General features: G+C 54.7%; 1 protein-coding gene across 13 annotated transcripts in view; it reads left to right on the plus strand.

Moving 5' to 3' along the window:
- Positions 1-26850, plus strand: part of RPS6KC1 (ribosomal protein S6 kinase C1) — a 237226-nt gene that overhangs the window by 125536 nt on the left and 84840 nt on the right. For 8 of the 13 annotated variants that reach the window (XM_060178417.1, XM_060178418.1, XM_060178412.1 and 5 more), the window contains one exon: positions 1190-1285. In XM_060178417.1, the coding sequence (XP_060034400.1) occupies positions 1190-1285 (96 nt within the window). Of the gene's footprint in view, positions 1-1189; positions 1286-9112; positions 9900-26850 lie in introns of those variants that run through there. The other 5 variants (XM_060178422.1, XM_060178423.1, XM_060178421.1 and 2 more) reach the window with 1 other exon arrangement.

Genomic DNA, 26850 nt, shown 5'->3' on the forward strand with positions numbered 1-26850 from the left:
AGGAAGTCTATTTTAGGTGTGCTCCACAGGGCCCATGACTTTGGTAATTTTTGCCTGAGCTTAATAGCTAACATGCAGGTGGGCTAAAAATACTGTCTGAGAAGATGGTATCAGAGTTGAGAATAGGACCCAGAAAGCTGGATCAGGGTAGAGAGTAGTTCCCAGACTTGAAGGAAGTCCATAAACACACTACCCTGAAAGTGCCCATCTCGTCTGACCTTTTAGCTAAGCAGGGTCGGGCCTGGTTAGTACTTGGCTGGGAGACCATCATACTTTCCAAGTGGCCATCTGCCTCAAGTGTGTGGATAATACCCAACATCTAAGCTTATCGGAGAGTCTGCCTCTCACCCACAGATGTAGCTTACCCCATGGAAAGTCGTACTTCCCTATAAAGTGTCGCTGCTAAGAAATTCTAAACTCTGGGGAGCCAGGCGGTGGCGCAGCAGGTTAAGCGCACATGGCAGAAAGCGCACGGACCTGTATCAGGATCCCGGTTCGAGCCCCCGGCTCCCCACCTGCAGGGGAGTCGCTTCACAAGCAGTGAAGCAGGTCTGCAGGTGTCTATCTTTCTGTCCCCTCTCTCTGTCTTCCCCTCCTCTCTCCATTTCTCTCTGTCCTATCCAACAACAACATCAATAACAACAATAATAACTACAACAATAAAACAACAAGGGCAACAAAAGGGAATATATATATATATTCCCTTATATATATATATATATATATATATATATATATATATATATAATGGATAAAAAAAAAAGAAATTCTAAACTCTGAAGGTTTCTAAGAACATTTAAAACCTTGAGCTACACTCCTTTGGGGTTTCTGTGAATGACTTGAGCTTTTCGAGCCCGAGCTGTAAGGAAGGCCGAGGGCCCCAGCTGGGATGTAGTGTGGGCGTCGGCCTCCCTTTTGGTGGATCCACACCCCCAGCCTGTTTTCTGTCTTTGCCTAGTGGGGTAGGGCTGTGGGGAGGTGGGGTGCTAGGACACACTGGTGAGGTCACACACTGGACGCTCCCCGTGGTCCTGAAGTGCCCAGTTGGCACTGTGGTGATCAGACCACTGCAGGGAAAGCCCTTGGTCATGGAGCTTCCTGCACTGGCTGCCCAGAATGCCTGTGGGAGAGCCGGGGGGGGGGGGAGGGGGGGTATTGGGACTGAGCAGTGTCCTGGTTGATGTTGCAGACGCTGGTGGAGTGCCACCCGGCCGGAATAACAACACACACTACCCTCAACATGCCGGAGTACATCTCGGAAGAGGCTCGCTCTCTGATTCAGCAGGTAATTTAGCTGACTCCCAGCCAGGTGTGCCAGCCGTGCCTGAGAGCAGGGCCCACGGCTCCCACCACCTTAGAGACCGAGTTCTGGGCAAGAGAGACCCGTCGCCATCACGGACTCGGAGCGAATGCTATGCGCCTTCTGTATCAGCTAAGAGTCGGCGGAGCCACGGGGCAGTGAAGGGCTTGTCGGTAGACAGTGGCCAGGTGTGTAGACTGCTGGGAAGCGGAAGTGTTGTTTGTAAAATCCAGGCTGATAGGCTGTATGGGGCGGGGATGGGCCGATCCGGCCGTGTCCTCAGCTGCCCAGCTCCTCCTGCTGCACTCTTCGCAACCACACACGGCAGCCTTTTCCGGTCTTTCTCTGTACTTGGGGTGCAGAGTGGGCTGCTGGTCTGCAGGGCTGAGGGTCTGCTCTGCATCTCACAGCACCAGAGCACTGCTGGCTGGCTGCGGCCTGATGAGCCTGGGGCCCAACACTGCCTAATGTAGTTCTTCTGTTTTTAAATATTTTATTTATTTCCTTTTTGTTGCCCTTGTTTTTATTGTTGTAGTAGTTGTTGATGTCGTCATTGTTGGATAGGACAGAGAGAAATGGAGAGAGGAGGGGAAGACAGAGAGGGGGAGAGAAAGACAGACACCTGCAGACCTGCTTCACCGCCTGTGAAGCGACTCTCCTGCAGGTGGGGAGCCAGGGCTCGAACCGGGATCCCTACGCCGGTCCTTGAGCCTTGCGCCACCTGCGTTTAACCCACTGCGCTACCGCCCGACTCCCGCCTAGTGCAGTTCTGCCGGCTCCGAGGAGAAGGAGGGACTCTGGTAATTAAAGTCCAGTATCCCGCAGGCCGGCTTAGAATCTAGGAAGTCCCTTAAGCGGAGCCCTGCATTTAAAATGCCCCTTTACTCTGCGTGGCGAGTTTGGTGAGTCCAGCGCTGAGAGGCGACAGGCTTATGGCAAGGCAGCTGCGACTGTCAGGCCTGGGGTCCTTGCGCTCTCATGAAAAGAATGAAGGGGACATTTCTTGGAAAAACACTGAGAACTCTTTTTTTTTTTAAAGTGAACCCCACTCATTCTAGAGGGGGAGGGAGAGTATATGGTAAAGGGTGTGTACCCCGCGTTCTCTAGACAAGTGGTGTGTGGAGCACAGAGAGAGCGGGAGCTGCCGAGGGCAGGTTCACTCGAGCCTCTCGGGGCCTTGGCCAGGTCCGCTGAAGAGCTTCAGGTGGACTTGGACACGCCAAGGCCCTGAGGGTTGCCGACGATTCAGTGATTGTACTGACAGCGTTTTTGCAGCATGTCGTTTATCTAATATTTTGTTATTTATTCTTAGTAAAAGCGAGGTACAGGGAGAGGGAGAGAGAGCTCACGACACCAGAGCATTGCTCAACTCTGCCTGATGGTGCTGGTGGGGATTGAACCTGGGACTTGAGAGCCTCCAGCAGGAAGTCTTATGCAAAACCCCATGGTGCTGTCTCCCTGACTCTTGGGTGTCATTTTCGTGGAGCCGCAGAATTTGGGTGAGACAAGGTTAGTCAGATGTGGAGGAGGACCCGGTGGAAAGACCAGGACAGGACAGGAGTCAGGCTCCACCTGGAAATGCTGGGTGCACCTGGATGGAAGGCAGAGGGCGACAGGGTGAGTAATAGCTCTGAGAATCACTGGGCTGGGATTCTCCTACAGAGTTCCGTCACCAAGAGCCCCAGGGAAGGCAGAAAGTACTAAGTCCGATAGAACAGTCGAGATGAGGGTTTCTGTGTGCAGGGGGGAAGGAGCACAGCGCTTCAGAAAGGCGAGTCAGCCCAGGGCACGTCTGCTACAAAGCACCACCGCCGGGTTGGAAGTACCGAGACAAGAGTACCCTCCTGAAAACCCCATCTCTGCCTCTCACCACTTTTAAGATTTGAAAGTTGATTTCATCCCTGTGAGTCTCTGTTTTGTTAGAGGATTAAAGGATAAAACAAAAATATAAGAACCATTTCATTCCAGCGGTTGGAAAAAAAAAAAAAAAAAGAGAGAGAACTTGTCATTTGATTCCACAGCACCTGTGGCGGTCCCAGGTCTGTGTTTGGTAAATAGTTCAAGGACAGCTCACCGCTGCTCGTTCTCTTGCTTCAGGAAGCCAGTCCTCTGACTTTGAGAGGAGAGCGCGCCGCGTTCATTCATGAGGCTTGGTTGCCCCTGTCTTCACTGAGGCCCCGCGGTTAAGGGCTGGCTGATGCATCTGTCCTCAGCGGCCTGAGGAAGCAGCCGCCTGTGTGGAGGAAGCCTCCTCAGGAAAGGGAAAGGGGGTCTCTGGGCACGATGAGTGATTTGCCACCTTGGCCTTCCTCTCCCACTACCTCACAGGTCAGGGGTTCGTGTTAGAAAAATCACAAGATGATTTATACGCACTTAATGATCCCGCTGTGCCCAGCCTTCCCCCTCGCCGCTGCCTCGGCCCCTGGCTTTCTGCCTCGACTCCACAGCCCCGTGTGCCCGGGGTGCTGCCCTCGGCCCCCCTCAGTGAGGCGGCTGCAGCTGAGGGAGGACACTTGGGTGCCAGGACCCTCAGCGTGAGTGCTGAGTGAGCTTCTGCTCCTGCAGGGACACTCAGCTGCTTATGACAGAGAAAGGTTCTGTGAGGAAAGCCTTCCAGAGGGACTTTGTGTGCCTTCACTGCTTGGCCCGATCTTGGACGTGCCTCTGACCGGCACAGCCTCTTGAGCGACAGTCTTCCTGTGGTTTCTCTTAGGGCCGGGCGTCGTGTTCAGGTGGGGGGTGTGCAAGGTAGTCGTGGCAGACCCGTTAGACTTTCGCCTAAAGACTTGCGATTCCACAGGAGAATCTGTGGGTGAGAAAACTTGACTTTGTAAAGTCAGAATATCACCTCACACTGGAGTGCTGCGAAGAGGTCTTGCAGCACTCTGGGGTGTGTGTGTGTGTGTGTGGGGTGGGTGGATAGCCAGATGCAGCGAGAAAGAGCTTACGTGCTTGTACATTTGCCAGAAAATCCAAATCATGCTGGAGAAGTAGTTGCTTGTCCCCGCATCTGTGTTTCAGATTTACAGTAGAACGCCTGCTGCTGCCCGCATTTCATTCCACGGACGAAGCTTGATGTTGAGAACGGATTCGATGCGCTCAGGACACTCTCATGCTGTTTGTTTGATTGTAGCAACTTCTGGTACATAAATAAATAAATAAATAAGTAAATAAATAAATAGACTTCCTTGCGAAGTTACTGTGAGTCAATAGTTGTGTGGCATTCTGGGAGCTGGGTTCCATATCTTGAAGAGCAGCAGGTGTGTGCAGTCCTTTGAAGTATCTGCTGCACTCCCCTTGTGGACTTGGTGACATCAGGTGATGTCATAGATTCTCGGCCGTCACAGCTCACGCCCCCCCTGGGCAGCAGGGTGCTGTGGTGGGGGCATGGAGTCTGGATTCAGACCTGCTCTTTGCTGCATGCTCCCTGTCAAGAGACAGTCTTCAGGTGACTTAAATGGAGCCTGTTGTCTCATCTGTGAGGCAGAGAGTGACAGTAACTGGCCAGAGGTGTGCGAGTTAGCCTGTGTCATTAAGCACTTAGCTCAGTGCCTGACACAGTCCGTGTCATGTAAAACTCTGTTGTTGTCTGTGGGACAGTGTTGAAAGTTCACAGCGTATTGATTAGTGACTTGCTGACGTGTGCGGTTGAACCGAGGGACCACTGACAGAGATTGAGGCAGTAAAACAAAAAAAACCTTAAAAAGTCGGCTTTCAGTTGCTGATTATCATGCCGATAATCAAACTAACGAATCATGAATAGAAGACTCCATAGGTTAAAAGCGGGAGGGTTTGGTTAAATCTGAATAGCGGATTTCCTGTGTGGTTAGAACCAGCGGTGTTTGCACTTGGCTACATTTTGTCGAAAGAAAAATTGTTAGAGGCATATTCTCAAGTTTAAATGACTGCAGTCAGAAGTTGGCAAGCCCCCTCCCCCGGAAAAGATTATAAAGTCGGACAGAATTGGCAGGACAACTATCACACACTCTGGGATCTGATCACAGGGCTGGCTCTAACAGTCTGAAAAGCAAGTCGCTAATCTCTGGGAAGAACAGGGCCAGTGGGATCCTGCAGCATTCTGGCCGCGGGCCGCTCCTTCTCTCTTGTCCCTGCTCGGTCAGGTGTGAAGGTTCTGTGGGAGTCGGGGGCCATGAGAACCGGCCCTGAGGGTGTGTGTGTGTGCACGGGAGCAGGGAAAGATCCCGGTGGAAAACCAGAACTAGGGCAGCTGAGAAGCAGCCTGAGTGCTGAGCGAGTCCGTTCTCCTGCCCCTGGCAAAGGTGGCAATTTTTGTGGCTGAAGTGTTTTGCAGACCTCTGGCTTCTTTTATTGACTTAATAGTGGTTTCCAATATAAGATTACAGGGGTATGAAGTTCCACACTGCACCGACCCCAGAGGAGCACACCTCTTTTCATAAAGACAAGCTCAGAAAGGAAGGGAAAAAAGGGGGGGGGGGGAGGGAGCGGAGAGAGAGAGAATGGAGCCGTCAGCCACAGCTGCTTGTTAAAATGGGGCAGGGCAGGCAGACTTCAAGATCCTTCTGAATCGAATGAGACAGGAGTGAACTGGGGAAAGCACCAGACTCCAGAGCCGCCAAAACACGCCACCCCGCTGTCTTGTCCTGTTTCCAGCACAGTACTCGAAGACACACGTAGGAAGAAAAGGAAAAGATGGCCCATATGCAGAACAAAAAGCAGCCAATAGGAATAACCTCCGGGTGTCCTCAGATCTGGGCTCGACAGGAAATGAGTGACTGTCAGCAGTGAGCCAACCCCGAGCAGGTAGGCACGCTCAGTCAGGCGCTGGAGCTGAAGACGGAAGAGAAGGAAGGAGCACGTGACACTCTCCGAGTGCGGAGTGGGCTTAGTGAGGGCGAGTAAGGAGCTGGTCTTACCTTCCCATAAAATCATGGAAATGGGGCGGGCGGTGGCGCAGCGGGTTAAGCGCAGGTGGCGCGAAACTCAAGGACCGGCGTCAGGATCCCGGTTCGAGCCCCCGGCTCCCCACCTGCAGGGGGGCTTGCTTCACAGGCGGTGAAGCAGGTCTGCAGGTGTCTGTCTTTCTCTCCCCCTCTCTGTCTTCCCCTCCTCTCTCCATTTCTCTCTGTCCTAGCCAACAACAACGACATCAAAAGCAACAATAGTAATAACCACAGCAATGATAAAAACAACAAGGGCAACAAAAAAGGAAAATAAATAAATAAAATATTTTTAAAAATAATGGAACAAACGTTTAGTGGGGGAAGAGGCCCTGCTGGCACCTCAACAGATCTGAGGTGGGAAGAGTCAGCTACCTTGAACATAGGATGGGGGCGGGGGGCTACCCAGTCTGAAAAAAGGGCAGAAACAAGGAAAAACGGGTCGAGTGCAGAGGGCCGGAGCGGTGCCAGCTGTTCCTGTGCACTTGGACTGTTAGTCCCGGGGGAAGGGAGCCGCGGAGGCGGGCCTGGCGGGCGAGGCCACAGTCACCGTGTGCGCAGCGATGCCCCCCCAAGAGCTGCAGTCTTCCCTGGGGGGGAAACATAAGGCCCCCCACCCCCCGACACAGATGTAAAATGGGTGAAAGACAAAAAGCAGAGAGAAAATGTGGGCAGGGGCCCGGCCTCTCGTCAGAGACAGAAGGCGTTGGGGTGTCCTGTCCAGAGTCCCAAGAGCAGAAGCCACTGTCAGCCAAGAAGTCTCTACTCCACAAAGCCGTCTGTGCAAAACGCTGAGGGTGAAGTAGAGAGAGACAGCCCCGCAGGCCAGGAGACTTGCCGGCAGAGCTGCCCGCTCAGGGCGACGGCAGTGGTTCGTGTAGGAAGGGAGGAGGGCCGGGGGTGCAGCCGTGGGTACTGGGCAGGACTCCTCCTCTGGACTCCCGCTGACGGCACGAGGTCGCCTGTAGGTGTCTGCACTGTGCCCGCAACAGCTGGTAGTGGGAGCGGTGGAATGATGTCGTAGTTTACCACATACTGAAAAGTAGTGGAAGGAGGCTAAGCGGGGTGGCGGGCAGAAGGCCGCCTTGCCAGACGCTGCGTCCACTGTAAGCGTCTGACCACCCCAGACTGAAAAAGCAAGGCCGCCTACCTGTCTCCTCCATACGAGAGCTCTCCCCAGATTCAACAGCCCAAATGGGCTGAACGCAAGGGCGGGCGGGGGCGGGCCGCAGAGGGAGACCCTGCAGGCAGAGCGCGTGGAGGCCGCGAGGACAGGCGGCTGGGGGGCGGGTCAGCACGTGCCAGTGCTCCGACAGCAGCTTCTGGGGCTTGAGGAAACCTCACCGGACCGAGGGGAAGCGGCTCGGTGAACGGAGGCCTCAGTGCTCCCGTCTTGATGAGTGCTAGAAACCTGCAGAGAGACAGGGCGTTTGAACCGCGCCACCCCCCGAACACATTGTGAGCATGCACTCATGGGAGATTTCCCGAGAGAGGCCAAGTGCTGTACCGTTAAGTCAGGGGCAGCATTTAAGAAGAGTGAATTCATACGTCAACCTGACCGTAAATAACAAATTAGAAATCAAGTCTGGCAAGAGATCGGGCCAGTCCATAAATACTTGAGGGGATGAAGCCACACACTTCAGACCAATTCCAAATGAGTCAGAGAGACCCCGAGAGGAGCCAGGCTCTGTTTAAGTGAAGGGAAGCGCGGTCCCCCACAGTTCACAGGATGTAAGCGCGTGGCTTGGCGCAGTTCCGTCTGCAAAGCAGGCCTGGAAAGTTCCAGCAAACTCAAAGGGAAGCAGGACTCCACAATGGAGAACGCCTCTCACGACAACAGCGACCTGGTTTCCATCCCTGGAAAGCCCAGGGCTTATGGTCGCTGTCATTGGGGACACGAGAGGAGGACCCCGTCCTTGTCCTCAGAGCAGGCGCGTTGAAGTAGACCGCATGCCACCAGTACCCGCCGGGAGGCCCCGGCCTCACCCAGATGCTGAGCCCCTCAGGAACAGCTGAGACGCACGCTCAGGTTCAGGGCCCTCGCCCCCAAGGACTGTGCTCCCTCGGATCAATACCGCTGCCGCGGCCTCAAGCAGGGAGGCCTGTTAACCGAGTCCCCGGGGCAGGGCGGTGCTCAGTGGTCACGCAGTCAGACGCGAGACTGGGGCGAGAGGAAGCTCAGGCGCTGGTGGTGAAGGGAAGTGGCGATCCCAGAGAGGGCTTGTTGGCGAGCCGAGACAGGGACAGGGAGCGGCCATGAAGGGGAAGGGAGCAGGGCTGCCTGCAGTCGGGACACCAGAGGGCTCCCAAGCCAGTGCCACTGTCACCACTGAGCAGACGTGCGACCGTCCCCAGGCTCGTCCTCCCAGCGACCAGGCTCCCCTCTGATCGCTCGCTGCCAGTAGTTGTGGCCGTCACATGTCCAGCAGTGAAGGCGCCAGAAGCGTCTCTCACGTGGTGTGGCCCAAATTGTCCCCCCCCATCAGTCGGCGAAAATGGCTCTGGAGTGCAGCGACCTGCCCCTTTCTGGCCCCTGAGCCGTCTAGTCAGTGTCAGGTGTCCGGCTGGGGACCGCGCGGCTGACGGCGCCCCCAGATGTGTGGCCTCGAGCAGCAGGGGTGGAGGGGTCGAGCTCGGCGCTGTCCGGCTAAGGCCCTTGTGGAGCGGGCAAACGCCGGAGCCGCTCCCGGTGCGCTCCTCGCGGGGGACAGGAGCAGAGTCCACGGGGCCGTGTCTCAGGTGGCTGAGACGCCTCAACCTGGGCCCCGCGGGTCAGTGACGCCCGCACGCGTCGGGGGGCGTGGGCCCAGGGCTCTTCTCCTCCCGCATGCCTCTCTTGCCCTGCAGTCGCCGGCTGATGTTTCCCTCTTCTCACCAAACCCTTCTTTGTCAGCTCTTGCAGTTCAACCCCGTGGAACGCCTTGGTGCTGGAGTGGCTGGGGTTGAAGACATCAAATCCCACCCGTTTTTCACCCCGGTGGACTGGGCGGAACTGATGAGATGAGCGCACGCGGGGCTCCCCACACACACTGTCACGGCCCCGGGCCCCTGGCCAGTGGCTGCTGCGTCACCCTGTCAAGGCCCTCACGCTTCAGAGGAGAGAGAGAGAGCTGTGGCGGAGAAGGACCGGGAAAGAGACCAGAGAGAAGAGGACTCGTCCTTCACAGTTGCTCTGAGCAAGGTGTCGCCTGCGTTTTGCGTGGCACATGTGCCGTGAAGCCCCCCACTAGCGGAAACGCCCTCCATGTGTATGTGTGTGGGGGGCCCTTGACGTGGCGGGGTGGGCGGCAGGAGCGTGCTCACAGGACCGCGGGAGCAATGCTCTGTGGAGCCAAACAAGTGAGTGGGGAGCACACACGGCCGGTCCACCAGGCACACAGGCCGGGAGGCCGTGCCGCTCTGTCCGCTGTCTGTGGCCCCGTGGCCCCCCGTGCTTCCAGACCCCCGTGAGCTGACTCTCCGTCCGTCCGCTTCACGCTCACTTGGTTGATGCCCGGGCTTCCAGGAGGGCACCGAGCCCCTCGTCCCAGCTCCAGCAGCCTCGCCTGCTCTCTCAGCCAGCTCGGCCCCCGCCCTCCCCGGACACAGGGAACGGGGTGCTGCTCCTCCCCCCCCCCATGGCGTCAACTCCCTGAGGACTAGGCCACCGAGAAGTGAAATAAACACAGTGACGACAGCGACTACTCGAGTCTCGTCTTCATTCCCTCCCCTCCCCTGGCCTTTCTCTTCCCTTCCCATCGGGAGCGTTGGCCATTTCTCCTGCCGCTTGTGTGTGTGCGTGTGCGTGTGCGTGTGCGTGTGCGTGTGCGTGTGCGTGTGTGTGTGTGTAGGGGGTTCCTTTTAGCTTTGGCTTGGCTCTGAGAACCAAAGGGTCTCATCCAGACGGGATGGGCGGCCTCATGCCGGCGCTTAGAGAGGCGGCTTCCAGATGCCCATGGGGGCTTCCTGGAGTCCTTGACAGGCCGTGGAAGGAACACGGGAGTGTCCCGTCTCCAGACATCTGAGACAGCCCCTGTCGTCCTGGACGCTTACGTCCTGTGGCCCACGTGTGTTTTAAAAGAATGTCTGTGCTTTTAAACTTTATCCAAAGGAGGAAGCGGGCCACTGTGTCTAAGCTGGGAGCCCCCAGAAGTGAGGATGGTTTCCCGCTCACTCGAGCCTTCTCTGTGTCTCTGAGATCCGAGTGGGGGCCCAGCCCTGCACCTGGAGCTTGTGTGCAGCTTCGACCTGTCAGCGCCAGGCTGTGTCTCCAGCAAATGCTTTAGTGACTCAGGAAATGTGCGAGCGTTTTCCTTTTTCCCTCTCTCATCCTCACCCCCATCCTTTCCTCTTTGGCCCCCTTCTAACCTGAGCCCCGGCCGAAGGGTTGGACGGCACTGGGCTGGGGAGCAGGTCACAGGATCACAGCTCCATGGAGCTGACGTCACTACCTGGACCTGGACTCGGCTCCCCGACCCCCTTGGCCTCATAACAGGAACTCGAGCAGGTGAGACAAGCATGGCTTCCTGTGCTGGCCTGGCAGGAAGAGCTGAGGCCCCCCCGGGCCCGGTCTCCACAGCACTTCCTTCCAGAAGGGGCCTGTCACATGGACATGACCACCAAGGTGAGGCTCCCGGCCCTGCCACATGACTGGTCCCTTGACTTGAGGACAGTGGTGTCAACAGATGGTGGCTGGGTCCCTGTGTTGTTCACTTCTCCCTTTTCCGGTGTCTGATCGGAGGTCGTCTTTGATGTAAACACATCGTTGGTGATCACGGCAGGCCCAGTTATTTTAGTAATAAGCACACAGGAGAATGACTTTGAGGCTCTGAGAACCCAAGTCTGTTTATTTGACGAGGTCTGCACGCACTAGGCTGAGTATTCTCGTTGCCAGGGGCGGTGATATGGGTCTGTTCACTTGGAGCGCTTCTGTAAGGCCTGACAGGTGGGTCAGAGTCCCAAGGAGAAGGAAGTCCCTTCAGTTCCTCGTGATAGATCAGGTACCTTTGCCGCTGGAACCACTGTTGAGTGACGTTCTTGTGCAGCCACAAGAAGGTCAAACCCTGACTTTCTACCCTCCCCGCCCCACGCTCAGCGCCGGTCACCTCTGTCCTACTTTCTGAGAACAGATCGTGAGCCTTTATTTCAGCGCCATCCTGTGCTTTTCGACTCATCTCACTTGGCGTTGTCTGGGCTCATCCGCGCCACTGCCCCCCGTGTCAGACCTTCACCCAGCCCTCTTGTTACGAGTCTGGGGTGAGTACTAGTCCCTCCTGCGGACGCGCCCCGTTCGGCGTTCTACTCCTGTAGGAAGTTTCCAGCCAGCCACGTCAGCCTTTGTTTCCCTGCCCTCCTGGGGAGAGGGCGTTGCCAGCGCCATCATGCCACCTCAGCTCCTTTCTGTTTCCCAGGTGGGTATGTCAAATTCTCTGCGAGTGAACAAGAACACCATCGTTTCAGCGGCTGGTTTTAACTGCCTGGAATCACTACGGTTTGAAACCTTGACCTCTAACACGTATTTAGAATAACCGAGCTCTTCTTACCGGCCTGTCGTTGGCCTGTGGCACGGTGGTGTTTGGAAGCATCTCACCCCTCCTAATGTGCATCCCCCCCCACACACACACACACTAGGATTCTAGCAAAGTGGCCGCTCTCCCCAGTGCTCCCCCTTCCTCTCCCACGGCCACCACGTAATGGACAAGAGTCTTCCAGGCCGTCGCAGGTGTGTTTTGCAGTCACTGGACCCATCTCGGCATAGTCAAACTCGTCTTTTAACACATTTAGAAACATTTACTCGCATTCCTATCCTCCAGCTTTCCCCCTTAGTTTACGTCACTGTGTCCCGGGACTGGGCTTCCCTCTCTTATGACACAGGTCCTGCAGCGTGACACCTAGAGGCACCACGTGTGCCGCACTTGACGTGAGGGCCCCGCACGCAGGTTGGATTCACTCGCCTGTGACTTACAAACACAGAGACATCCAGCCACAGCACTGGGAGACTCTGGCTTCTGAGGCCCCCTCCCAGCATCTTTAGTGGCTATTGGGATTGCTTGTGACAGAGACCCAGCCAGGAGGAGAATTGACGTTCTTCTTAGAGGAGTCGAGCTAACGTGTGTGCGCGTATACACACACACACACACACACACACACACACGCGCGCGCGCGTGCGCGCGCGCGCGCATGCGCGCGCACGTGCCCTGGGCAGCTTCTGACTCTGGGTGCTGTGTTATACAACAGAAGATCCTAGGATGGCCTCCTGCTTCTATCTCTGGCTCCCTGGACTGCCCCCCCCCCCCATTCTAACAACAACATTCTGGGCCTGTTGTCTCACTGTAGACCCAAGAGGTGAGTAAGCTCTACGCTCTAGAAATAAATGGCGGATGTTCTCAGAGCGAATGTGTTGCTTAGCCCAGTGTCGGTGAGAGACAAGGTTAATGAACAGTCGTAAGCTGGCAGGTAGCTGTTCTGGGGATGGTTACTTTTACTTTCCCTAGTAATCCCAGGTGCTTGGGCTTCTGCCATGCACACGCTCCAGGCTGATGGGGTGCAGAGTTAGAAACGGGCAGTGAGAGATCATTCTTCAGCTCTGCCCCGGACAAGTGTGTCAGGGGCAGGGGGCCAGGACACACAGGACCTAGCTGCTTACTTCCCGACCATTCTCTCTCTCTCAGTACTGTCCAGGCCCCCATGCCCCATCGGTCGTAGCGTGTGAGTGACAGACTCACTCCCTTGGCAGCGCTTCCAGGGCTCCAGATCCGATACTTTCTGTCCCAGGGACGCCGACCTGCGAATGTTGCAGGTCTGTTTAGCTCATTTTAAGGATTTCACGTCAAGCCCTGGTGTTGAAGGGTTACAAAATGGCAGAAGTTGAGATGTCAGCTCTCTGCAAGTGAAAGTGTGAACCTCACTGGGGGTGGGTGCCACGTGGTCTTGTGGGACTCGGGCTCAGGTTGCTGGTTCTCTCAAGGACAGAGAGACACCTTTCCTTCTGGGGAAGAGAGACCAGCTTCACCGTTCCTGACCCTGTCACAGGGCTTCTCGCTCTGACCCAAATATCTTCGCTCAGAGGGAGGCAGAGGCAGAGGCAGGCATTTCCCAGGCCTGGGGACCCGCAGCAGGAGAAGGCGGGCCAGGCACACACCCACTAGAGTCCGTTCCAGGGCCGGCTTCAGCCGGCACGTCTGGGTGATGGGGACAGGAGGTGTGGAAGGAGCCACTGTGTCTTCTGTGAGAGGGAGCTCCACTCTGCTGGGAAGGGTCACGGCCAGCTCTGGGGCATCCTGGGCATGGCTGGAACCCTGTGAGGAGCAAAGACATTTCGATCAGCACCCATCAAGATGGTCCCAAAGGTGACCTACTGGGTGTCTGTCACCAGCCTTTCCCAAGAGGCCCTGGCAGAGCGACAGAAGCTGTGCCTGTGCCCGTGCCCAGGTGCCCACAGTGTGACAGTGTGGCCTCTCCTGGGACAAGCACGAGGCTGACCCAGCACAGCACCCGTGGAGGACGGCGTCATGTTGGCGAGGTGAGAGCCGGACAGTGCAAGGGCTCTTGCTTCTCCTGAGACTGTCTGAAGGAAGCTGTGCTGATACTTATGACCCTGTCCCCAGCAAGAGATTCTGGGCGACTAGGGGGAATCCCACCGTCTTCACATCTGTGCCCCCCGCCCCATGGGCTTCTCTGCTCATCAGACAAAAGACAAGATGCCAGATTGGGGGTGGGGGCGTGGACACCAAGTTGGGGGAGTGTCCCCTGCAGTTGCTGGTGAGACTTGGCAGGCCTGGTCCCAGAGCAGAGAGTTTATTATTTATTCATTTATTTAATTTTTTTTTACCCTTATTGGATAGAAATGGTCAGAAATCAAGAGGAGAGAGGGAGATAGAAAGAGACAGATGGAGTCAGGCGGTAGCGCAGCGGGTTAAGTGCACTTGGCACAAAGCGCAAGGACCAGTGTAAGGATCCCGGTTTGAGCCCCCAGCTCCCCACCTGCAGGGGAGTCGCTTCACAGGCGGTGAAGCAGGTCGGCAGGTGTCTGTCTTTCTCTCCCCCTCTCTGTCTTCCCATCCTCTCTGCATTTCTCTCTGTCCTATCCAACAATGATGACATCAATAACAATAACTACAACAACAATAAAAAACAAGGGCAACGAAAATAAATAAGAGACAGACACCTGCAGCACTGCTTTGCCACTTGCAAAGCTTTCCCCCTGCAGGTGGGAACTGGAGTCTTGAACCTGAGTCCTTGTGCACTGTGACCTGTGCTCAGCCAGGTTGCACCATCACGGCCTCGAGAACAAGTTCGTTTTTTAATTTTTATTCATTATTGCCTGTAGGTTATCACTGGGGCTCGGTGCCTGCACTGTGAACCCACTGCTGCTGGAGGAATGTTTCTGTTTCTGTTGTTGCTGTCACTGTATTGCTGCTGCTGCTGCTGTTGGTCAGGATAGAGAAAATAAGAGGAGGGGGAGAGAAAGACAGACACCTGCAGACCTGCTTCACCACTTGTGAAGCGACTCCCCTGCAGGTGGGGAGCCGGGGGCTCGAACCGGGATCCTTACTCAGATCCTTGAGTTTAGTGCCATGTGCACTTAACCCGCTGCGCTACAGCCCGGCTCCCCAAGAACATGTGTTTTTAAACAGGAGGGCTTTTGTTTTGCTTCAAGACTGGGGTGAAAGGAGGTTCGCAGGGGAGCAAAGGTGTGCAGAGGCCAAGAGGCAGTCCCGGTGCCCGCTGGCTGTGGGGCCGGATGGAAGGCCAGGTGGGGCCTCCGTCCTTGGGGAGCAGAGCCCACGTCCATTCCTGCTTCTCCCGCTCCTGGGAAGATGGCTCCAGGGTGTGGGCTGGGAGGAGTGGGGAGCCATGGAGACAGCTCAGCCTCCCTCCCCAGCAGATGTGCAGTGGGAGATAGACCCAGCATGCACAGGGGCTCTCGGCCTCCACCGGTGGGGAGGGGGTTCCCTAGCAAATGATTGCTTTCCTTCCCCTTCAGTCCACATCAGGGGATTGTGCATCAGATCACACCAGTGAGAGAAGGGATGCGAGGCCGTCCACAGCTCCCCTGTGGGCAGGCAGGGTGGCATAGTGGTGCCGCCCCAGGCAAAGGCCCAGCGGCCCAGCCTACGATCCCACCCACTTGCGTCTGCCTTCCCACAGTCAGCTTTTGTTTGTATTTGCTGTGCCTGCACAAGCCCTTGGTCCTAGCTGACTCTTTCCTTCTTCAATCTGAGAGGGAGAGACACGGAGAGGAGGCGAGGTGGCCCTCCCTTGTCCTGTGCGGCGCTCCCGTGTGGGGCCTGCGGCTGCGACCTGGCCCTCTAGCAGCCGAGCTGTCTCCGGCCTCACACCTTTCACTTTTGCTGGTGGGTTGTCTGTGGGGTTCTCTCCTGCAGCTGCTGCTCTCAGCCTTCGACCTGTACTCGTGGGCTCAGAAAAAAGGAATCCCAATCTGGGCCAAGAGCGATTTTCAGAGCTTCCCACAATCTGAAATGATCTCCAAATGAAAAGGTCTTAGTAGGATGTTTTTTTTTCTTGATTAAAAGATAAAAATGTTTATTTGATAGGACAGAGAATTTGAAGGGGGAAGGCGATATATATGTATAAGTACAGATATACACAGATACACACAGATATACATGTGCACATAAATACACCATATGTGGAGAGAGAGACCCCTGCAGCACCGTTTCACTGCTTGTGAAGCTTTTCCCCTGCAGGTGGGGACCGGGGGCTTGAGCCCGGGTGGGTCCTTGTACACGGTAATGCGGGTGCTCAACCCGGTGTGCCACGGCCCAGCCCCAGGAGTTGATTATGTGAGTGTCACCTGGGAACTGACTGGAATTCTCAAGGCCTCCCCCCAAATGTGAATGAGAACTCTGAGGGCCGGCCAGCAAAGCCGTCTGTCCGCCAGGCTTTCCAGATGCCTCTGAGGTGCGAGGAGGTCCAGGAGCCGCGTCCAGGCTCCGGTCAAGGGCGCAGGTCTCCTCTGCCCGGGACACTCCCTGCACTGCCAGGCTTGACTCTGAACACCATGTCCCCCCCACCCCCACCCCCCGAGGCTGCGCCAGGAACCGGCTTCCTGTCTCTGACTCTGCCCCCCATTCACTCCTGTGCGAACCCAGGACTTCGGCTCCGGGGCACCCTGGCCACCAGCTGCCACCTCCCACCCCGAGTTGGGGCGGCAGTTCCCCCAGCACCCCACCTTCCCCTGCGGATTTCAGGCCTCAAGCACCGTGGCCTCTTGGTGGCCGGCTGTTACTGGCCCAAAGGACTCCTTACCGCCGGGTGCCGGCTCTCTTGTCCAGTGTCCCCCACGTGACCTGCTTCCGCGGCGGAGAGGGAGCCCCTTCTCTTTCTACTCAGTGCCCCCCAGCTCGGCTGCCCCCCAGGGCGGCATGCGGGCCCTTTCCAGGCGTCCTTTGTGCCGCCCCTGGGTGGGGAGCTGAGCAGCCTGCCCCCGCCCGCCCCCTCCCGGCAGGCTGTGCCCCCCCTCCTTTGTCTCCTGCACGAGCGGCTGGGTCAGACTCCCTTGCCAGGCTGGGAGCAGGGCTGCTGTTCCAGGCCCCAGATGCCAATATGTGGCAGCATCTGGCTCCTTGGCACGGGCGCGGCAGCTGTGCCGGCGGCTGGGCCCGTCCCGCTAAGGGGCCTGTCACAGAGCGCACTCGGCTCTGAGAACCCGGCTTCCACCCAGGAGTGCCCAGGGCGGGGTGGCGGCGGGCAGGGTGGGGCCCAGTGCGGGGCCGCCCCTCGGGGACCCGCCGTGTGTGCGTGTGCGGGGTCGCCTCCTTCTCGCCCGCCAGCTGCGGCCGGCTGGAGCTGCTGATGCCTTAAGGCATGGAACTCCTTGAAAGGGAAACACCAGTCACTCGCCACAGATAAAGCGGCTCCTCAGAGGCACGCCTGGCACCGCGAGCGCATGATAACAGCTTGCTTTAGAAAGGTGACATTTCTGCTGAAGGCTGAATAATAAAAGATGCATTTTAAAAAACTCAGCTCTTTCGTGCTCCTGATGGCTGACTTTGGGAGGAAGGCCATTCCTTCAAGGTGAAGGTCTTCTGGGAGAGAAGCCAGTCCTCCCCAGACCCCCACAGGTGGGCACCATCGTCGACGGGGGTGGGGGGGGGACTCCTGAGGGGACGTTGTCTCCGGGGTGTGACAGCGACGGGGACCCTGGGGTTGCTGGACCCCGGGCTGTCCCTTCTCCCCACCACCTGAGCAGCAGAAGCCGTGCCCTCCGAGTGGAGCGAGAACAGTCTCCACCGGCAGACGTGCTCCTGTGCGACCGCCATCGGAGGCTGACCACTTGTAGCTCGGGGGCCCCTGGACGAGATCTCTGCAGCCCTGCCTCCGGCCGGCTCGCTGGCCCACAGCCCCGACCACACACACGGGCCATGTCCTCCCCGCGACAGGTGAAGGGGCAGCTGGGAAGGAGCTTGAACTGAAGTCTGCCGGTCAGGGGAAAGATGGTGGCGAGAATGGCAGCGGCCGACTCCGTCCCATGATGGGCAGAGCCACCACACAGCTAAATAAAAAGCAGACAAGGGGTCCGGGCGGTGAGTGCACGTATCGTGAGCCAGCAAGGACTCGGGCTCGAGGCCCCACTCCCCACCTGCAGGGCTGCAGGTGTCTGTCTTCCTCTCTCCCTCGCTGTCTCCCTTTCCCTCTCAGTTTCTTTCTGTCCTGCCCATAAGATGCGGGGGACAAGACAAGACCTCCAGGAGCAGTGGACTCATAGTGCCGGCACCGAGCCCCAGCCATAACTCTGGTAGCAAATAGAAGAAGAATAAACAGACAACACTTGCCCCAAAGCTTGGGGGAGACCCCAGCGGCCCCCGGCTCAGGAGGTGCAGCTCTGCCCAGGGGGAGCAGCCCCAGCTCCCGACAGGCCAAGGGCAGAGCGCCAGCCGCTGGCACTCCCGGGGCCCTCGGCAGGCCAACTTGAGAGCAGCAGCTGAAGGTGAAGGGCGTTCCGCCGCGCCAGCACCTGGCAGGGCCAGAGCCTCCACGCAGGGGACTAGGGGGCTGAGCCTTTCGACTCGGAAGCCGACCTGCCAGAGCCGTCTTCAAGCGCGCGTTGGAGACTGCTGGGCATGGGCAGACTGAGCTGGGCAGGGGCCAGAGGAAGGGCCAGATCACAGGAAGCGGAGCCACCGGGACATCCCAGGAAGCAAGATGGCATGCTTCCCCGCCCCCCCCCCCACTTTTCTTTCATTGGTTTTCTTAACAAAAAACTCTTAAAACCAGGAGAAGAGAGCTCTGAAATCTAGTCCTTTTACAGACTGAACTCGTCTCTTTCTCAGTCTGGGAACTCGTCTCCCGTGAAGGCACGACAGGAGAGGCAGTATCAAGCCCCATCCAGCGAGTGAGAAGGAGAAAGGGAGTTAGGAAGAAACAGTGCAGTCCTTTCAGACGCTGGACACATTCCAGAAAGACGTGCTTACGGAGGAGATCAAAATGAGTCAGCCGTTTCCAAATGAGTGGAAAGACATTAAGACATCTCCAGCAAGACATGAAAGACATAAGTCACAATTGGGAGGCTCGGAGATGAGTAGCCGTGCAGGAGAGAGACGGAAAGGAGGAAACAGGAGTTCAGAGGTGACGCTAAGAGCGGAGGCACCCAGCGAGTGTGCCAGCCCGGCTGATGGATGGTACCCCGCGAGAGGTCAGGAGGAAAGAAAGCTGGGGACTTCTAGGTCAGTTTCACGTCCACAGCAAATGGAGGGGAAGGCAAGGAGGTTTCCCTCGTCCCCTCAACCCAACATGTAGCCTCCCCCTCCAACAGCATCCTCCCCCAAACCACATTTGAAGTTGTGCGCTCAACCAGGGGCACCGCCAGCCGGCCTCCCTTAAAAGATTTTTAAAAATTATCTCTGAAGGGGCCGGATGGTGGCGCCCCTGGCTGAGCGCACATGTTATAGTGCTCAAGGGCCCAGGTTTGCGTCCCCGGTCCCCTCCTGCAGGGGGAAAGCTTCACGAGTGGTGAAGCAGAGCTGCAGGTGTCTCTCTGTCTCTCTTCCTCTCTATCCGCCCCCTTCTCTCTTGATTTCTGACAGTCTCTATCCAGTAAATAAATAAAGATAATAAATTTAAAAAATTATCTTTGAGGGAGTCGGGCGGTAGCGCAGCGGGTTAAGTGCAGGTGGTACAAAGCGCAAGGACCGGCGTAAGGATCCCGGTTTGAACCCCCGGTTCCCCACCTGCAGGGGAGTCTCTTCCCAGGCGGTGAAGCAGGTCTGCAGGTGTCTGTCTTTCTCTCCCCCTCTCTGTCTTCCCCTCCTCTCTCCATTTCTCTCTGTCCTATCCAACAACGACGACATCGATAACAACAACAATAATAACCACAACAACAATGAAAGGCAAGGGCAACAAAAAAGGGAAAATAAATAAATATTAAAAATTATCTTTGATTATTTACTGGGTAGATAGCCAGCAATTGAGAGGAAGGGGGAGAGGGAGAGAGAGACAGAGACACCTGCAGCCCTGCTACACTACTCGTGAAGCTTCGCCCTTGGAGGCGGGGACCAGGTAGTCAGGCTCTCTTTTCGTGCTTTGTCAGACGTGTGAGGACACAGTCATTTCACTGTCTTGCAAACCTTGCGCCCCTCGGTTCGACACCCCCGCCTCACCCTTCCCAGCACCTGGCAGCCTCTGCGTCCCCCCCCCCCCACCCCCAGGGAGATGGGATTCTGTCTAGCCGGAATCATACTGCATGGATTTATCCCACTTAGTCATACAGACTCAGGGTCTGTCATTTCATGGCTCCAGAGCATATCTCCCCGTAGCCCTGAAGAATATTCCACGGTCTAGGCGGCTCAGAATCCGTCCACACATCTGCACAAGGCCTGGCTACACACGCCTGGCTCTCAAGTCTCAGTGCGCGTGAAGGCAGCTGCTGCAAACACCTGGGCGCGGCCTTTGGCAGGACGTGGGCTTCCAGCTCCTTTTGGGTGAATAGCAAGGGACGCAGTCGCCAGATCACACGGTTCAAAAAAAATTATGCTTGGTCCTGTGAGAGACTGCCAGAGTGTTCTCCGAAGGGGTTGTACCGTTTTGCACCCCCACCGGTCACACACGGGACCCCCTCTGGCTTCACCTGTCCCCAGTACTTGTTGCCGGTGTCCTGGACTTTGTGGTAGCAGGCCTGCCGTGACCCTCCCTCCCTCCGCGAGTTCCCTTGATCACGTCTCCCTCGTGATCTGGCTGGAGGAGCATCTCTTCCCAGCTTATTAATAATAATCACTATTATTATCATTATTGTTTTTTTTTTTTTGCCATCCGTATGTTGTCTTTGGTGAGGTGTCTCCCAAGGTATTTGCCCCCCTCTGAGTCAGGATGTCCACTCTCTCAGTGTGGAGTGGAGGACTTCTGTGTGTGTGGGGGGAGGCTAACATTTCTCCCTCACTTGGGTGTCTTCTCCGGACCGTTCCTCCCAGTCCCTGGCTGCTGCTGCTGCTGCTTCTTTTGACACTGCCGTTCACAGAGTAGCTTTTTCATTTTAATGAGGCCCCCCCCCTTTTTTTTTTTACACGTTATTGAATTCAACTTGCTAATATTTTGACATTTTTGCTCATGAGAGACGCTGGGCTCTAGCTTCATGTGTTAGCTTTGTCTGGCTTTGGTGTTGAGACAGTCTGGCCTCATAGAGTGAGATTCCTTCTGCTTCTGTCTGCGGGACGAGATTTCAGAGAACGGGTGACTTTTTTCTGTCAACGTTTGCTAGCCAAATTTACTATGAACTCATGTGGGCCTGGTACTTTGTGCTTTGGCTGGATATCAGTTATTGATTATTGATTGAATCTGTTCCAGTTACCGTGTGTTTGGGGGGGAGGGAGGGGGAAAGAGGAGATTGTGTCTTTTCAGAGATGGGTCCGTTTCACCAGGTTATCTAATTGAGGACCTGGCTGTCCATTTGATCACCTTTTTATTGTCCACAGGTTTGTATTAGCAGTGGTATTCTGTGTTTTTCTTAGTTGATCTGGCTAGAGGCTTAGACATTTTCTTGGTCAGTTTCAGTTTAAAAAAATTTTTTTTCTGATATTTTCATGAGTTCAATTCTGTTGATTTCTGCTATTCTACTTTTCTTCTTTTTTTATAATTTTATTTATTTATTTGGGTAAAGACAGAAGTCAAGAGGAGAGAGGGGAGAAGAGGGAGACAGAGACCTGCAGCACTGCTGCAACATGCGTGAAGCTTTCCCCTTGCAGATGGGGCCGGGAGCTTGAACCCAGGTCCTTGCACACTTTTTTTTAAAAAAATTTTTATTACCTTTATTTATTGGATAGAGGCAGTAAAAAGAAATCGAGAAGGGAGAGGGAGATAGAGGAGAAACAGACACCTGCAGCCCTGCTTCACCACTCACAAAGCTTTCCCCTGCGGGTGGGGACCAGGGGCTTGAACCTGGGTCCTTGTGCCCTGTAACATGGGCGCTCAACCAGGTGCTCCACCACCCAGCCCTCTCTTGTCTTCTGCTTGCTTTGAATTAATCTTCTTTCTCCTTTTTAACCTAAGACAGCTGGATTTTTTTTACTCCAGCTTTTCTCTGACGCATCTTTGCTCTGGCTTGTCCTGAAGTGCAGCTTTTCTGCCAAACCACAAATCTGGTATCTCAAACTTCCATTTAGCTCCAAATATTAAGATTTCTCTCTCAATTTTTTTTCTTCTCTAATACACACGCGATTAGGAAGGTGTCGTTGAAACAGCCTGTTGGGGGATTCTCACGGTCACCATTCTGTTACCGATGTCTAGCTGAATGTCATTGTGAATTGGAAGCGGACATCACCCCCTGTTCTTTTAAAATGGGCGAAGGGGTGTCTTCCCGCCCAGAATGTGGTCTCCCTTGTGGGTGTTGCATGGCATCTCGAGTCTGTTCTGCCACCTGGCTGAAGCAGCTTCCCAACAGCTGCCAGTGCTGCTGTGCCCACCGTGTGCCCACCATCTTCTCCTCACCTGTTCCCCGTTTGCCGGAGCAGAACGTTTCTAGTTGAGCCTGTCCAGCTACGTTGGCGGGCGTGTCTGGTTCCCTCTTGCCAGGCCTCTGAGTTTGACGCTTTCCATTTCGGGCACGTGCATGTCAGAGGCTGTGGTGTTTCCCTGGAGTCCCTGCCCCTTTGCCAGTAACACCCCTCACTGTCCCTGACGCTTCTCTTTCCTTGAAGTCTGGTCCATGTGAAATTAACGTAGCTTTCCCTGAAGCTAAAGCTAGCATGTGCATCTTTCTCCACCCACTTTTGTCTAGTGATTTAATAATGATGAACAAGACTGTAAGATCCCGGGGACAATTCCACACAGTTCCCACCATCAGAGTTCTGTGTCCCACCCCCTCCACTGGAAGCTTCCCTGTTCTTTATCCCTCTGGGAGCCTGGACCCAGGGTCATTGTGGGGTGCAGAAGGTGGGAGGTCTGGCTTCTGTAACTGCTTCTCCGCTGGACATGGATGTTGGCAGGTGGATCCACACTCCCAGCCTGTGTCTGTCTGTCCCTAGTGGGGCAGGGCTCTGGGGAGGGGAGGCTCCAGGACACATTGGGTGAGGCCGTCTGCCCAGGGAGGTCAGGATGGCGTCATGGTGGCATCTGTGATTTGGTGGCTGAAAAGCTTTAGGATATAAAGTAAAACAAATTGTTTAATATACAGGAACCCAAAGGTGATCGAGCAGATGAAACTAGGGGGTCTTTGTGTTGGAAGAAGCTAGAAGTCCGTTTTAGGTCTATTCCAAAGGGCCCATGACTTTAATACTTTTTGCCTGAGCCCGACAGCTAACGTGTGGGTGGACTAAAAGTCTCGCCTGGGAACATGGTGTCAGAGTTGAGACTAGGACTAGAAAGCTGGATTAGGGCCAATTAATTTTTTAAAATCTCTTTATTGGGGGAATCAATGTTTTTGCATTCAACAGTAAATACAATAGTTTGTACATGTATCACATTTCTTATTTTTCCACATAACAATACAACCCCCACTAGGTCCTCTGTCATCCTTTTTGGACCTGTATTCTCTCCCCTCCCCCAGAGTCTTTTACTTTTTCCTTAGGATCTATCCTCAGGAGAGGAATTGCAGGGTCATAGGGTAGGTCCATTTCTAGCCTTCTGAGAGTTCTCCAGACTGCTCTCCACAGAGGTTGGACCCATTGACATTCCCACCAGCAGTGCAGGAGGGTTCCTTTGACCCCACACCCTCTCCAGCATTTGCTGCTGTTCCCTTTTCTGATGTGTGACATTCTCACAGGAGTGAAGTGGTATCTCATTGTGTCTTTATTTGCATTTCTCTGACAATCAGAGACTTGGGGCATTTTTTCATGTGATGACCTTTTGGATCTCTTCTGTGGTGAATATTCTGTCCATGTCTTCTACCCATTTTTAGATGGGGTTATTTGTTTTCTTGTTGTTGAATTTGGCAAGCTCTTTATATATTTTGGTTATTAGCCTCTTGTCTGATGTATGGCATGTAAAGATCTCCCATTCTGTGAGGGGTCTCTTGGTTCTTTTCTTTTTCTAGGGCCAATTAATTAAAAAAAATTTCTTTATTGGGAGATTAATGTTTTATAATTGAAGAAGAAGCTTTTTAATTTGATGTAGTTTCATAGGTTTATACTTGCCCCAGTCTTCTTTGTAATTGGATTTGTTTCATTGAAGGTGTCTTTAAAATTTATGCAGAAAAGAGTTCTGGGAGTCGGGCGGTGGTGCAGTGGGTTATGTGCAGGTGGCGTAAAGCACAGGGACGGGGCGTAAGGATCCCGGTTTGAGCCCCCGGCTCCCCACCTGCAGGGGAGTCGCTTCACAGGCGGTGAAGCAGGTCTGCAGGTGTCTGTCTTTCTCTCCCCCTCTCTGTCTTCCCCTCCTCTCTCCATTTCTCTCTGTCCTATCCAACAACGACAACATCAGTAACAACAATAATAATAACTACAACAATAAATCAAAAAGGGAGTAAATAAATATTTAAAAAAAAGAGTTCTGACAATATTTTCCTCTAAGTATCTGATAGTTTCTGGTCTAACATCCAAGTCCTTGATTCACTTGGAATTTACTTTTTTGTTTGGTGAAATATAGTGGTTCAGCTTCATTCTTCTACATGTTTCAACCCATTGTTTCCAACACCATTTGTTGAAGAGACTCTGCTTTCCCCATTCAATAGTCCGGGCCCCTTCGTCAAAGATGAGATGTCCATAGGTGTGGGGGCTGACTTCTGGGCTGTCAGTTCTATTCCACTGGTCAGTGTGTCTATTCATGTTCCAGTACCAGGCAGTTTTGATGACAGTGGGTCAGCTGATTTTTAATCTGTGTCTGCCTTCACACTCTTGGTGGGTTTCCCACAGAGTGTTCACAGCTGATTCTTCCTTTTTCATGAACTTCCACAGCCTCTCAGCTGGGCCTTCGACCCTCCGAGTGAGTATTGACATGATTGAGTGAACACCTACCATCTCAGCATTTTTCCTGTTTTTTTTTTGTTCCAATTTTTGTTTTCTATTTTCTTTTTTGTTTTAACTATAGGATTCAAACTCTCTCCTTAGCATATCAGTTGTACTTTATTTTTTTACCTTTTTAAGTTGTTTCCCTGGCATTGATAATGTACAATTAAAGCTAATCTACATTTAATTAATATTATACCACTTCATGGATAGTGTTAACTCTTCACAGTAACAAACTAGCCTTATGCGCACACAGTGGAATACTACTCAGCTGTGAAAAATGATAGCCATCTCCTTTGACTCACTTTGGATGGAACTTGAAGGCATCAAGTTAAGGGAGATCAGCCAAAAAAGAGAAGGACAGACAAATACCAGATGACCTCACTCATGGGTGGGACTTAGGAAACAAGGAAAGAAAGGGGGAACAAGAGCTGTAACGTGGACTGGGTGTGGTGTGCTGCACCAGAGCAGAGGACTCTGGGGAAGGAGGGGGACGGGATGTGAGGTAGAGGTGGCAGCTTTGGGCTGTGAGCCTTTTCTGTGGACGAGGGCCAGGGCCAGCGTTAGGGGTAGGGTCATGGGCAGGGCCAGAGGTGGGTCCAGGGCTAGGCCTAGCATTTGTTTATGGTCATGGGAAGGGTCACGGCCAGTGCTGTCATTAGGGTAAGTGTCATGGGCATTACCAGTTCTGGCGCCGTGGCCTTGGCTAGGGTTGGCATTTGGTTACGATCATGGCAGGCCTAAGGCCTGGGCCAGTCTCACTGTCAGGGCTGGACTTAGAGTCATGGCCATGGCCTGGTTTAGTTGTAGGTCAGGGACAGCAGCCTCTGGCATCAAGACAGCCTCCCCCTACCTCTTACCTGCGGGGCACCTGAGCCCACTGCTGCTCTGGTTCTGGAGTGTCGGGCTAGACCCCGAGCTTTGCATATGGTGCCCTGATCCGTGTGTGTGTGTGTGTGTGTGTGTGTGTGAGTGTGTGCACATGTGTGTGCACGTGCGTGTGTGCATGTGTGTGAGTGTATGTGTGCGTGTGAGTGTGTGTGTATGTGTGTGTTTATGTGCGTGAGTGCATGCGTGTGTGAGTGAATATGAGTGTGTGAGTGCGTGTGTGTGTGTGCGTGTATGTGTGTGAGTGTGTGTCCGTGTGAGTGTGTGTGTGAGTGTGCGTGTATGTGTGTGAGTGTGTGTGCGTGCGTGTGTGCGTGTGTGTGAGTGCGTGTGTATATGTGTGAGTGTGCGTGTGCATGCGTGTGTGTGAGTTTGTGTGTGCGTGTGCGTGCATGTGTGTGTGTGTGTGTGCTTTTTCTATAGGCAGTGCTGGAGGGTATGGCCTGCACCTCAGAGCCAGCAGCCTTCCTTTTCAGCGATGTGTGGAGGGCGGTGAGTGATCCTAATGGCTGCTGACAGTCCCATCACAATGGGATCCACCCACCTCCACTCCCAGGAGCCGGCTGCCAGCTGGACCCAAACACTTGTGGCAGCCGTGGCAGTGCCCTGCCGTCATCCGCCCACCTGGCTCCCCAGCCCGTGTGTGTGTGTGTGTGTGGGGGGGGGGGGGGGGGGCACACCCCCACCCACCCGGCTAGCCAGAACTTCCGCGTCTACTCCAGCGGTCGGCGTGTGGCAGCTGAGGCCGCGAGCCCTCCTTGGGTACAAAGAGACTCCTGACCTGGGTGGAGGTAGAGTCTGCCCTGTCTGCTCAAGGCCCTGGGTTCAAAGCCCGGCAGCGTCGGCTTTGGCTGCTTTTCTAATCGGGTGCAGACGTCTCCCGCTGAGCGGCCGTGAGCGCAGAGCTACAGTCTGCTGCCCCTTCCCTCAGCCATGGCTGCTCCAGGCACTTTGTGTCCGCAGATTCGGACCCGAACTTTAGAAGGCAAGGCAGGGCTTGGCCATGGCTGCGGCCGGCTGACCTGGAGAGTTAGAAGCTCAGAGCCAAGACTCAGAGACACCCCCCCCCCCCGAAACGAGTTGGACCCGAAGTGAGAGAGTTAATGTGCATTTTGGATTCAAAAGTATTTTGAAAAGGGGGGGAAAAAGATTTCTTTTTCATGAGTTTTTGGTTTAATTGCCTGGCAGGGCGGGAAATCGCAAGACAACAGCGTGTAACTGGGGCATGAAAAGCAGCAAGTGAAACGGATTTATGAAGCCCATAAATAAAAATGAAACTCATTTCATTGTCCAAATCGAGCGGCAAGGCACATGCCAGCCCATCTCCGAGCGATGGGAAATGGGCCCCACGTCGGGGCGAGTTCCCCCC

Source organism: Erinaceus europaeus, chromosome 19 (genome assembly GCF_950295315.1).
Source record: "Erinaceus europaeus chromosome 19, mEriEur2.1, whole genome shotgun sequence".
In the NCBI taxonomy this organism is placed as follows: Eukaryota; Metazoa; Chordata; class Mammalia; order Eulipotyphla; family Erinaceidae; genus Erinaceus; species Erinaceus europaeus.